This window comes from Phodopus roborovskii, unplaced genomic scaffold (genome assembly GCF_943737965.1).
Source record: "Phodopus roborovskii unplaced genomic scaffold, PHOROB, whole genome shotgun sequence".
In the NCBI taxonomy this organism is placed as follows: Eukaryota; Metazoa; Chordata; class Mammalia; order Rodentia; family Cricetidae; genus Phodopus; species Phodopus roborovskii.
Genome location: NW_026126525.1, coordinates 33,648,680 through 33,663,157, shown reverse-complemented (window position 1 = coordinate 33,663,157; position 14,478 = coordinate 33,648,680). Strand labels below are relative to the sequence as shown.

General features: G+C 41.9%; 1 protein-coding gene across 5 annotated transcripts in view; it reads right to left on the bottom strand.

Annotated features, from left to right (window-relative positions):
• Positions 1-14,478, bottom strand: part of Atp8a1 (ATPase phospholipid transporting 8A1) — a 215,289-nt gene that overhangs the window by 18,997 nt on the left and 181,814 nt on the right. For all 5 annotated transcript variants that reach the window (XM_051198447.1, XM_051198445.1, XM_051198446.1 and 2 more), the window contains 3 exons: positions 13,731-13,792; positions 8,493-8,549; positions 7,377-7,484 (listed from right to left, as the gene is read on the bottom strand). In XM_051198447.1, coding sequence (XP_051054404.1) covers positions 7,377-7,484; positions 8,493-8,549; positions 13,731-13,792 — 227 coding nt within the window. The remainder of the gene's footprint in view (positions 1-7,376; positions 7,485-8,492; positions 8,550-13,730; positions 13,793-14,478) is intronic.

Below are 14,478 nucleotides of genomic sequence, written 5' to 3'. Positions count from 1 at the left end.
TTGAGGTCTCAAATAAGAATGATGCTTGCTGTGTTCGCATTTCTTTTTCTGTGTTAGCATTTCTAGACATGCTTCTCTGAACAAGAAGGGCTTGGAAGAGGCAACCTACCAGTTGTTTCACTTACTGTCAAGGACATGGGGACTGTGGTCGATGGCATGTTTTACTGGATGGGTTGGCAATTGTCCTTGGCTTGCTGACGAACATCTGATAGAGTTTAGGCTAGTGGTTCCCTCCAGGCTACTTGGCTTAACACAGTAATCTCAGATTAAAAGCCCTGCCCCATTCCAGGAGCCCTAGTCCTACAACCAATACGTTATTATATTGCTGTCCAGTAATTAAGAGCTGATAGATGGATAAAGGCCATTTTTACCAGGAAATTCCTTATATGAGTATGATTTATGATGTTGGAAATAGGCAACAGCATCATTTAGGAAAATCTTATCAGTGCTGCAGCTCATGAATGTCTTTCCTACAGGGTGACACCAAAGGGCCCTACAAAAATTTTTACTGTTTTTCTGACGGACTTTACAAACCTCAATCAAGAGATCTGAAATTCTGTAAAACACATGCTCTTTCCTTAACTTCAATTTCCTTCAGTAGTTTTATAGGTCCCTGAGGCCAGGGAGAGCAGAAACAGATGGTGCTGGGGGCGGGGGCACTTTGCAGTGTGTGTCTGCAAAGCCATAATAAATTTAAAAAGTTTTTCTTTGTTTTTTCTTTCTTGTTCTTTTTTTTTTCCTTTTGCAACCTAGCTTCTGGTATTAATCCCAATGTTAAATGACCCTTGATAGAGTTTGATATAGCTACTTTTTATATCTTTATACATATTTTTTTATTAAATTTGGTTTACTAATCATTTTGGCTAAAACATTTTGTACTGAAAATTCCAAAAAATACCCAGTGCCATCATGTAGACAAGTCTGAAAAGCAGGCTGGTCTATGTTTATATGACACAGCGCTTTCCCCAGGGCCTGCCTTACCCCATAAACTGTTGTCCTGGTGTGAAAAAAACACAAGTCAGGTCTGAAGAAAAAAGTCGCCCTCTTAAATCACAACCATATTTGTGAGAGGCCAGGAAAACAGTAACATATTTAAAGGTGCAGCCAACCTTGTCACTGTTTTCTCTTTATTTTTAAAAATCTCCCTCTAATTGTCTAACCTCATAGAATCTTTCTCCCACCAATGTCAACATTCCTTTTTAAAGATAGTATTTTAGTAATTTTAATCATTATCATTTGATCATCATTATGGGAAGGATGCAGAAGGACTGTGTTGGAGACACAGTGTAAAACCGTGAAGGAATGTTTTCATATGGGAACACCCTACCCACTGCAAGAACCACCAATGAGGAGTCAGCGGAGGGGGAACAATGTTCTGACGTGTGCGGATGATCCTTCTGCAAGTCTGCAGGAAAAGAAGCTATGGTTTGCATGAAATAACTCTCCAAACAGTGACAAAGGTGGCCGAGGATAGCTGGTGATTGCAAGGCTACATGTAGACCCTGTTGGCCACCTGATCGAACACACAAAAATAAAGACAAATGGTTTGACCTATGACATTGGTACTACACGAGGGTTAAGCTTCTACAGTTGATAAGGCCAGCAGAAAAGCCATCATGGAGTGGGGAGAAAAGGTCAGTGAAGAAAGGTGAATGGAACAGATATTTGAGGGCATGGTGTTTATGGCAGAGGAAGAGGCTGGGTTCCAAGTACCTCTCATATGCTCAGGATCTTGGGTAGATGACTAGACCGCTCTGACTGTGAAGTGTATGCTAGGTCCCATCTCAAACTGTTGCTGTGCCTCCTCAGCGAGTGAACACCAAAAGTGTTTCTAAGAGTGTTTCAGCCAGATATATGGTCCCTACTAGATCAGTGACAACCATGCATTCTCTTACCATATGACATTTCATAGTTTTTTCTTTCAAAAAAGGAGATGGATATTATTAATAGCTAATTGTGCTATTAAAAATAGGTCAAAGGCTAGGATATAAAGGTAGGATCTCTCTCTCTCTCTCTCTCTCTCTCTCTCTCTCTCTCTCTCTCTCTCTCTCTGTGTGTGTGTGTGTGTTCCTTGGGTATCATCCACCTTGTTTTTTTGAGACAGTATCTCCCTTTGGCCTGCAGTTCATTAAGTAGTTAGGCTGACTGGTCAGTGAGCCTCGGAGATCTGCTTCTTCTTGTTGTTTTCTTTCCAGTGTTAGGTTAACAAGCATAGGATTACATTACACCACACTTGGCTTTTAAAAAACCCACCAGCCAACCAAACAAAACTCCTTGGGTCCTGGGGATGAACTCAGGTGCTCATGTACTTTTGGCAAGTACTTTACTGCTGAGCCATGTCCCCTCCTGCCACTGAGAAGGTGAAGGTACTTTATGGTTGAGCTACCTCCCCTGCCACGGAGATGAAGGTGGGATTTTTATAGATGAGCTGGAGAGCTGGGTGCTGGAACCACGTGATTAGGGCTCTTGGGCACTTTGAAAGAAATGGAACAGTTTTGTACTTGGTTAACCCAGGAAGCCGATCAGGGTTCTAGGTAAGCCATGAAATAACAAGGACATGGATGCAGGAAGATGACTACAGGATGAAAGGAAAGCTCTCATCTGCAAGTAAGAACAGCAGTGGGCACTGAAGAAAAGATAGAGGAACCCTCAGCATGTCAGAGGAAACCAGTGGGACTTGAAAAGAAATTTCTGGGGTTGCATTTTCTAGGTCACTAGCTGGTCCACTGGCTATTTCTCACCTTACAACAGCATGGCTCTAACTAACATAAGTCATGCCTGCCACGAAATGTACTGCCTGGAGAGCACTCTGGGTGCACGGTAAGTATGGCTCTCTTCCCTCCACTTTCAGTGAGCAAAGGTTACATGCTGTGGAAAACAGCTGTGTCTTCAGACAGAGCTGCAAAGATGAACCAAAAACAGAAGGAGACTGACTACAAATCCCAGAGCCATACGTGACTGGCTACTGAGCTGAATTTGGAAGCATGGTCCTGTATCTGTAAGTTACTTGATCTATATAACTCATACCCTGAGACCTGTGAGCTAGAGCAAGAGTCTGAGCCCTTGCAACTTGTTCCACTTGAGAGGCCACAGAAGCCATGGTGGGGGGCAGAGGGGACACATAAGAATGAGAAGGCACCATGGAGCTGTGGGATGGATAAGTTGTTGCCTGAGTGTTGCTAATGACTGAGTTGGTCACCATCATCCAAACATGGCTTTGCCAAGTCCAACATTCGGCTCTGTCTGCTTCAAATGGAAAGAGAGTTATCTGTGCTGAAATCTACCTCTCTGCGACATCTACCTACTGTTTTTCTTCTGTTTGCAGAAGACACAGCAGAAGTTTAAATTAATGTTCATTTAATGTTCATCATGGGGCCATCCTGCCCTGTGTAAGTGGATGAAAACAGAAACAAAGATGATGGCAACATTCAGACTCATTGCTGTGGCCTTGTAATGACCCTTTCGGCATCAATGCCTGGGAAAAGTAGCACTGTAGGACAACAGACAACAGGTTTCCTCTTCTGTGAGCATCCATGACCCACCCACCAGAGGGAGCATGCTTGCAGACTCAGTGAGTCCTAACTAAACATCTAGTGCCAGAGAAGTATCATAGCTGAAAGCCTTCCCTTTGCCACTTCCTATGGGAGGTCAGATTTAACTCCTCAGTTAATTCATCTTTAAATTCGCTACTAAAACAAGTTTGTGATGGGAAGCAGGGAGTTAATGTCTAATGTGTTCTTATTTTATTGACAGTAAACACTGGAATCAGCCTCGAAATTCCCTCAACATTCCACCCATCTGCAAATACCACCACTTAAAACTTCAGGTTCTCAGCATCTCCCCTCTTCGCCACACTGCTGCCCTTCTGGTCCAAGAGACCATTATTTTTCACCTGTCTCCCTGCAATGACCATGTGTGTGTTTGTGAATAGCAGTCAGAGCTCATAAGCTTTCGGCTCCTCCATCCGACTATGAGCAAAAGCCTCAGGGTTCCATGTCAAACCTGGTACATGGTACCCTTATCCACTGTACTTTCCTCTACTCATGTACATGCCACTTATTTATCTGTTGTTTTTCTCCTCCCACTAGGGAACACAGCAGGAGGGCATGGTTTCTGTCATTCCTGAATCCAGTGCCTAGAACGGCAGCTGGCACAGAAGAATCCCAGTGGATGTTTGTCACACTGACTGAATGCACACACTCATTGGAGAAGTACTTCAGTACTTCAGTGTCTTCCTGCTTCCTGACTACTGCAACTTTGAATATTTACTTAGCTGGGGCTTCCTTGAAGATAAAAGGGGCGGATTAGTTCAGCTGTATGCTTTACTAGCTTCACCAAAACAAGATTACAACCTTGTTTCAGCACCTCTGAGTGCCTGGTGCAATGGTTTTTCCCGGATCTTGGCTGCCTTTTGGAGTAGCTTCTCTTTTCAGCCAATGTCCCTTTAAGGCCACAGAGTACCTCGGCTTCCAAAGCCTGCCCATACAATTTTCTGTTCTGTCACCTACATTAAACTTCTCAGCAACTAAAAACACACCCACTGTGGTGGTTTGAAGGAAGGAAAGTGGCCCCCAAAGGGAGTGGTACTAATGGGAGGTGGTGGTTTTGTTGGAGGAAGTGTGTCAGTGTAGAGGAGGGCTTTGAGGTCTCATATATGTTCAAGCCATGCCCAGTGAGACAGACCACTACCTGTTGCCCGCAAGATGTAGAACTCTCAGCTACCTCTCCAGCACCATGTCTGCTGTGATGATGGACTAAACCTCTAAATCTGTAAGCTGCCCAGTTAAATGTTTTCCTTTATAAGAGTTGGCACGGGCATGATATTTCTTTACAGCCATAGGAACCCCAACTAAGACACCAATGTACAAAATTTAGTCTTGGAAGGAAGTGCTGTTGGGACAGAGAAGAACAGGATGGTAGGGCATGTCGAGTCCCTGAGTCCTTGCTATTGCTGGTGACAGAAAGTTACTACTTACTGTGTTGGTGTTCTGTGAACTATCCCTACATTCTGGGCATCCCTATGTGTGTTATGCAGCACAGTTAAGCCAGCCAGTGTTGACTGCTGCTACCTACAGTAATGTATTGTCCTATATATGCTGCGATGATTCTGTCATGGGAGTTAGGTGAATAAATAAGATGACCAGCCAATTCTGCACAGCTTTACAATAGATGTAAAACACTGGCACAAGAACAGAAGCTTTATATATCTATGTGTGTATATATATATATATATATATATATATATATATATATATAGTCTGTAGTCTTTATTGAAACATAAAATTTTAGGATTTGTAAAATTTCACATAGAAGAGAAATCACTTATTTGTGAAGTGAAATGAGTCTTAATACAGCCAGTGATTGTGCTTATCTTGAAGTGTTACAAACAGGATTTCCCATTATCCTACTGCTCAAGAAGCAAATGGACACCACTTATACTTGACAAGACAAATGACATTTCTGTCAAACCCTTAGCTGGTGATGAAGTTCACTTGAACACACATACGCTCATGTACACACTCATTAAAATATGTGACAAGCACTCAAGTACAACCTAATGTTAAAGAATTGATCTTTTCCTTTGGCTAAGTGAAGCTGACATGTTTTGGACAAGCTAGTAAAGCCAACAGCTGAACTAATCCAGTCCTTTTATTTTCAAGGAAGCGCCAGTTATGTAAATACTTTACTAGAAGTTGCAGTAGTCATGAAGCAGGAAGAAACAGAACTCCCATTAGCAGCCCCCACCATCCACAAAGGGAACAAAAACATGATGGAGTACTGACATTCATTTCACTTTGAATTAAACAGAGCACTGCCGGGCGTCTCAAGAGACAATATTAAGTTCTGTGTTTGGGTAATACCAGGAATTCTACAGGCAAGGGCAGAATTATGTGTGGTTGGCTAAAAGCCAACTGTACTTTACACTTGTCCTAGAAGTAGGTGGTCAAAAACTCAGTTCTTGTCATCAGACCCACTAGTCACAGTTGCTTAAAGGATTGGGGCCTCAAAATCTTCTGTGGTCCTCATTTTGAAGATAAAATAAACATGAAGAAATAAGGTAAATGAAGTAGACTTAATGGGCAGTGAAAGAGGTTCAGGTAGAGCTGTCCTTGGGGAAAAGCAGGTTCAGGCAGACATCGCAACACAGGGACACAGCAGAACTGGGTTCCCACACATCATCATCAGAGATTGGAGACACACATTTTCACATGCATGTGATATTTTTCTATTCAGAAAGAAAGGCTTAGAAGCCAAGGCAAAGAGGAGGCCCATTTGCAGCTTTCTCTCTACTCTCTTTAAACAGCCTGCAAACTTTCTAGGCTTTAGTGTGTATGTTTCAAAAGATGCCTTCACATGAGACAGAGGGACAAGCCAGCTTGTAGATTCATCTGGCTTTCCCATAATAGTATATAATGCCTCTCTCTAATAAATTTAACCACATTTTTTAAAAGTGTCTGCATTCTGTTAATTTATAAAAAGCAGGGTGCTGTCAGATCAAATTTCATGAAAATGATCTATAAACCAGACTGTCAAAAGTGAAGGGTACTCAGGCAGACTTACGGGCAGGGAATACATGCAAACCACTGGAGAGGGTCTCTGTGCATGAGGCGAAACAACAGCCCACAACAGGGCTCACGTTACCTCGATTTGCAAGTTACTGTGAGGTCACAGGAAATCTTGAAATGCTTTCCACATTTTCTTTTATACATTTTATGTCAAATTTCCTGCAATTGAAATCATAAACCCTCCTACTGCTGAACCCTCTTCTAAAGGAAAAGAGATCTTTTGACACTCCCCTATGAACACCTAATAACTCAATTCCTCCCAGTGTAACAAGAAATTGAAAGACAGGATTGAAAATGGAGCATGATAAGGTTGAGACGTCACGTGCCTCAATTCCTTTGAAACAAGAGTCAAACTGATGTCATTAAGACATCTTGGAAAGTGCATTTAAATCTAGTGATGGCTGACTCCTTTTTGGAATAAGACACAACAGAAGGAATGACAAATTGTCCCAAAGAAGGAGCCACACTATTTCACTAAGTCTCTTATTCTAAATGCACTTGTGGATTTATGGTCTAATTTTTAAAATGGCATCTTCTATATGGGTACTCGTGACAAGATTCAAGTTCCATGCAGCCATATTTTATTGGTTCAGTTGTGTTTATGAAAGGATAAGTCAGATTTAAGTTAAATGTTGAAGTTTAAAATACTGCTTGGAGATTTATCTCTCCCACCTGTGGCAACTGAGGGTGGTCAAATGTACTTGAGTAGAGACCCACAAAATGGAAAGGCATGCCGAGTAGGATGAAGATTCATTAATGGGTACCCATTTCTAAGGTTTTGCTGGGTCATGAGTCATTAGCATACATTACCTCTCCAGACATATCAGGGGCCATGGGGATGGCAGGCCACAGAGATGAGTAGATTCCAAAGAACACCACCCACAGCGCGATGCTGCCCCAGATGGCAATGTGACTGAACTGTGAGAAAGGAAATGTGTGTCAAGACACCCCCATCCAGTCAAGCACACAAATGTTACGGAAACAGTCATGGATTCTCTTCTAATCTGCGTTAATTCAGAAAACCACCACCTCCCGGTGCTATGGTTGTGTGCATTCACTCTGTAATCTCTGTCATTGCTCTCTGCTCTGACACTTATCTTTTTTTTTTTTTTTTAATCCACCACTATCTTCCACTCTCTTTTATCTTTGCTATGCATGTTTCTTCTTAAAGACATTAAGGACACATGAGGGAGAATTACACGGAGGTCAACGGGTGTCAAATCCAAATTTCTTGTTCCAATTTCCCTTCTTGGGCATCAAACTATAATTTTGTTTTCTTTAGTTAGTCTCTCTACCCAGAAGTGGAAATGGCTGCAAAACTAATGTATTAAACGTGGAATGCATTTTATACAGACTGTGCATTCACTTGTACGGGTCTGAGGACAGATCTCGCACTGTTGTGGGATAACCTTTTGGTACACTGTGAAGATGTGTTTTTGCCAAGGCACCTTCTGATTGGTTTAATTAAGAGCTGAATGGCCAATAGCTAGGTAGGACAGAATAGGCAGGATTTCAGGGAGAGAGAGGAAGAGGAGGAGGAATCCAGGCTGGATTCACCAGCAGACTTGGAGCAAGTAAGATGCACCATACTTAGGAGAGGTAACCAGGCCATGTGGCAGAACATAGATTAAAAAAAAAAAATATGGATTAATTAAGTCATAAAAGCTTGCTACATCTCACTAATTTTATTGTTCTTCAGAATTATTTTCTAACAAGTTTCCTAGGGAACACCAGTTCTATGACATTGCAAGCCTGAAAGTTTCCATCTATGTGAGGTGATAACAATGTGCAATACTGATGATTTAAAACTCATTTAACTCAATGTTTTCAATCCATAATCCCTAGTTCTCCCTCCACATCCAATGTTCCATAGTCAATAACTGCAGGCTTTGTAAGAAAGAGACATGTGATAAGGGATATTCTTACCCATGTCCAATATGAGGTTTCCAGCCCAGCTTTCAGACACACAGTTATCACTACAAACTGAAAACAGAAAGGGAAAATGTTACTTTGTCTTATATATTGTGTCATATATATATATAAGACTGTATAGAAATACTTAGATTGATAGAAATGAGTTAACAATTTAGACAGAGCTAGCCAATAAGAAACACTAGTAACTGGCCAACAGTTTCATAATTAATACAGTGTCACTGGGTGTTATTTGGGGCTGATGTGGCTGTGGCACCAGGCTGGTGGGAAAGTGCTCATGACATAAGTATAATCTATCAAGTGACAGAGAGACCTTCCAAAGAACAAACAGGTCCGAATTAAAGCAGCTATGTGCTCATTAAATTTGTAGATCAGGTGAACGGCACTCATTAGGACATGGCAATAGCTGCCCTCTCCTGCCTCTGCTCACATTCAGTCTCAGAGTCTGTCAAAGAGGTCACTGAAGGCCCTACTGTCTGTATTTTGTACAATTCATGAACAGCACGTGCTTATGCTAATTTGGTGTTTCAAGTTTCCTTTAACTGAATCTTTTGCACTAAAAGTTCACTTCCTGGATTTTAAACATAAATTACAAAAGTAAACAACTAGTTGTTTAGGAACCTAAGTCTTTACTCTGGAACTTTATGTAAGTATAGTTCTACAAATGTAGGCTATGAGAGTCAGCCACTTCTTGAAACACAAACCATTGGTGGTAATTATATGGGTGTCCTGGCTAGGGTTATATCAACTTGACATAGGCTGAAGTCATCTAAGAGGAGGGACCTCTATTGACAAGATGTCTCCATATGATCAGGCTGCATGCAAGCCTGTAGGACACTTTCTTAACAAATGTTTGATGGGGGAGTACCCAGGCCAATGTGGGTCAGTTCACCCTTGGGTTGGTAATCCTGGGTTCTATTAGAAAGCAGGCTGAGCAAGCCATAAAGAGCAAGGCAGTAAGCAGCATTCCTCCATGGCTTCTGCATTAGTTCCTCCCTCCAGGTTCCTGCCCTGTTGGAGTTCCTGCCCTGACTTTCTTTGATGATGAACAGATATATACTAGTAAGTGAAATAAGCTCTTCCTTCCCCAAGTTGCTTTAGGTCATGGTGTTTCATCACAGCAACAGAAACCCTGATTAAGACAATGGGTAATTCTGAAATGAGTAAACAAAAGCTACCTTGACTTCTCTGTATCTCACTACAAACCAGCAGTAGTTAGATACACCTGCCTTGGTGTCAGAGTACAAGCTGCTTTGGTTAATGAATGGGGCAAGTTCGTTCATCAGTATATTCAGCTCTTTCATCCTGGAACTGTTGAGGCTTGCCTCCCATGAAGGCTAATCTTGACTGTCAACATGAGTGGAGTGAGAAGCACCTAGGAGACAAGCAATCCACACTGGGGCTGTCTGGGAGGGCATTTCCAGAAAGCACTGTCTAAAGGAAAACTCTCTCTGAAAGTGGGAAGTGCCACCATGTGAGGTGAGGGCCAGATGGAACAGAGGGGAGGAAAGGGAGGAAGCCTGCAAGTGGATGCATTCACTCTCTCCTACTGCTTCCTGGCTGTCACAGTGTGATTGTCTCCACCCCACCATAACCCCCTGATCTAGTTTTTTTTTGTTTTTTTTTTTTTTTGTGGTGGTCATCTCAGAGTCCTGGCATCTCCGCTATCCTGGGTTTTTGACTGTGACTCGAGCTATACTTTCATCAATGGCCTTTCCCTGTGCCAAGCCTCAGCCACTCTCCATGACCCTTCAGGCCTTCAAAACCAGACCCATGTGAGAGACCCTTACCTGCTATTTGCCTAGTTCTACAGCCAGTAGATGTGCAGCACTGGCCCCGAACTGTGTACCAACCCAGAAGAAATACTTCCCCAAAGATTTCACCCCAATAATGCTGGCCTCTTGTTAATCACTGTTGTAATTTTCCAGCCCCTGCTGACCAGCATAAATTGTTCGATTGTGCCAGCAAAGCAAAGCAAAGCAAAGCAAAGGCTTTGCTTCTGTGGCGTTGGTCTTCTTGTTAATCACAGCTAATTCTTCAGCTCCAGCTGACCAGAAACTGCAGATTTTAAATTCAAAATATTATACTAATGGCCCTGAGAGTCTTTAAGGGACTCAAACTTCTCACAGAACGGCCCATCAAGCTTTACACATTTACTGTCATTTCCAACCTGAAGCTCTACAATACTCCCCACAAACAACATGGTAATGTTTGTGATCGCAAGGCCCCACTTCTGGTACCAATTTCTGTTCTAGTTTGTTTTCTGTTGCTGTGATAAACATCATGACAAAAAGCAATCTTGGGAGGAAAGAGTTTATTTTATCTTATAGGTTATAGTCTATCATGGAGTGAAGTTAGGGCAGGAACTTAAGTCAAGAACTTGTAGGCAGCCAGGTGGTGGTGGTGCACTCCTTTAATCCCAGCACTCAGGAGGCAGAGGCAGGAGGATCTCTGTGAGTTGGAGGCCAGTCTGGTCTACAGCGTGAGTTCTAGGACAGTCGGTTGTTACATAGAGAAACCCTGTCTTGAAAAACCAAACCAAACCAAACCAAACCAAACCAAACCAATCAACCAACCCACCAACCAAACAAAAAGAACCTGAAGGAAGGAACTGAAGCAGAGATTAGAGGTGTTTCTTTTAGGTTCACATTCAACATGTTTTATGTAGCCCAATCCCATGTGTCCAGAAATGGCACCACCCATATCAATTAGCAATCAAGAGACTGCCTCACAGCATGTCCACTGGCCAATCAGATGGAGGCAATTCATTCCTCACTTGAGATTTTCTCTTCCCAAGTGTGTTAAATTGACAACCGAGATTAACAGTCTATCTTCCCATCATGATGGATTGATACCTTTGACACTGTGAGCAAATGAACTTTTTCTCTTAAGTTGTTAAGTGCAGACATTTGTCTGCAGTAATGAAAAACTTAGCTGGTTTTCCTCACAAGGTTGTTTTTCATTAAAACACTGAACATGGAACACTCAGACCAACACTCATATTATTATGATCTATTTATAACTACGTGTAAAAACCCAAAACATTGTGAGTCAAGGAAACTCTGGGCACTAGGATTACCTTATAGAACTGAAAATGGATTTCTTGCCTAGTACTGGTGACTGCCAATGCCTCAGTGTCCAATCCTACTTTCAGGTTTTGGGGACAGTACATGTTCAGACATTTTTGAGCAGGGTTGAAAAGTTAAGATTTAGGTGGTACAGTTGGATTTCCTCAACAGTATATCTGTTGGTAAATTATGATGAATATCTGCATATATAAAATTCATATGAGTGAATATTAGTTAGCTTAACCTATGTAAAATTTCCAATAAGTGACAAAATCAAAGAAAAGCACTCTGAGACCTGAGACTTTATAACATGTCCCCAAGAGACAGCCAAAATATGAACCATGGCTTATTTCTAGCTACCTGGTTAAGCATAAACACAGTTCTGTTTTGGCATTCATGCTATAAGAGAAACCTCTTCTCAAATATGGTTGTGCTTTTCTTTTACTCCTTCAATGGGAGGGCATCAGTGGAAAGAAAGCCCAAGATTTCCCCAAACCTGAATTCCTGTGGCTGAGTATAACTTTGCTGTGGTGGGGAAAATAATCAATATAGAGGCATTTGATTTGACCTGGCTTACAATTCCAGGTTATTGTCATTATTATGGGGAAATCAAGGCAGGGCCTTGACGCATCATATCCACAGTTAAGCGGAGAGAGGGAATAAACGCATGTCTCTGTGTGTGCTTGGTTAATACTCAGCTGGAAGTCTCTATTTCTATACAATGCAAAGCCCAGACCATGACCTGGTACTACTTACATTCAAAGGAGGGTCTTACCAACTCAATTAACCATCCCCATAGATGATATGTTCATAGGTCAAGTGGATCTAGAAAATCTCTCATTAATTCTCTCTTTTACATTGTATGAAATTGAGAGTTCAAACAAATCAGCATGCAAATGAATTTCATTTCTTATCATTCAATTACTCCAGCATTTGAGAACTGTATATTTTAGTTTTCAGTGCTAGGAACTGAAATTCATTCTTCTCTGAGCTAAACTTTCAGGCTCAAAATGACATTTCAGCACCGTTATCACTGAGTCAGCCACACCAATGGCTGGTTGGCCATACTTTGTCTATGTGGAGGCTGAAGAGCGAGTGAGAGGGTGAGCGAGTGAGGCATATAAGCAATATACAGAGTGCTAGTCACAGAATGCAGAATTCAGGTTGAAACGACTGTGTATGGATTCAGCTGAGTAACCATGGGCATTAGCATTCCACAGTCCTCTTGAGTTTTTAGCAGAAAAAATGGTCTGATTGCTTTCTGGCATCTTAGAGGCAGTGGGAAGGGCTTGGTGGATCTTTGGCAGCAATGAGGAAAATGTTACATAAGCCTGCAGATCACTCTCATTAATGTGTTTGAACATGTGCTTGCATGTATGTATGTGTACCAATTGTGTGCCTGGTGTCTCCCAGGGTCAGAAGAGTGTAAATATCCTCTGGAACTGCAGTTACAGATGGCTGTGAGCCACCCCGTGGGTGCTGGGCACTGAACCCAGGTCCTCAGAAGCAGCCAGTGCTCCTAACCATTGAGTTATTTCTCCAGCTACAGTTCACGCTAATGTGAATTCTAGCACAAGTCTTGGAAGAAATCACTGGTTATACACCCAAGAATACCTTCGTGATGTTTGGTAACATTCAGGAAGGCAAATATATAATATAAGGCAATATAATATAGATAGCAACAGGACAAATCTGAGGAGAGAGTCAAAAATGGGGAAAAAAATGGGGAAATAGCTATTAAGAGTAAAGAGGAACAACTGAAAGTCAAAGTAACAGAAATCTTTTAAAGCCAGTGAATCCAAGTCATATTTAAAAGGAGCTGGTGTGGTGGGTGGCCCACAGGGCCTGATCATCGTTCTTAGCACTCGGGAGACTGAGGATGGAGGACTTTAAGTTGAAGGCCAGCCTAGCCTACACAGTGAGGTCCTATCTCAAAACAAAACAAATAACAACAACAGCAACACAAAAAACCCAAATACACAAAACAAACCCGAGAAAACCTTATATGGAAAGCTCTCAATACCTCAAATGCCTTATTTCATTTTATAAAGAGAACCCTAAATGACCCTTAAACTCACCCTGCACACATTTAAATCAGAAAGGAGAGGGGGCAGAGATAAGAGGCAGTGGCTCTAGACAAAAACATGCAAAGGGCTGAACTCACAGTGTAAACAAAGTTTCCCAGAAGCAGGTAATCTGAGGTTTTTCCATTTCCAAATACCGTACCTGCAAGAAAAGGAGGCTTGTTAGGAAGAAAATGAAGGAAGGTCCAAAAAACCAGAAAGCAACTTTGTCATTTTGAACACAACAAGAACCCAGAGGTGTGAAGTGGGGCCAGAAATGAAGTGTATCTTTGAGACCATGCTGCTGTTCCTCACAAAACTACTACAGAGGGGCCACAAATTAAGCACCAAGTGGGGAATCTGACTCACTAACCAATTCTTAGACTCCACTAAGTGAAAATAAATAAATACACAAAAATGTTGAACTCTTAATCATTTGGAAAGCTTAAAGTCCTGGGCACTGAAAGGACGTGACATTCTGAGTGCTGAGACAGAAGGTTGACCCTTCTCAATAAAGCTGTTAACATGGAACCCAGACGGACCCATGAAAAACTATGTTCAGACGATGGGGAGTACCAGCCTGATGCTACACACATGATGCTTCATGAGGCTTTGAGGGCCTGGCTGGATTTCTGGGTATATTCAAAGTCTTTTGTTATTCTAGGGATGAGTAAGAAAAAATAGCTATAGATGAAGGAATAGCAGCTAACCAAGAGATGCTATTACTTGCTGAAAATATTGACACTCAATTCCCAGGGAACTCAGCATGAGGCCCACTCGGGTGGTTTTCAGATTCACACAAGTTACATGTGCTGTCTGGGGAGACACAAAGACACTTGGACGGCTCTG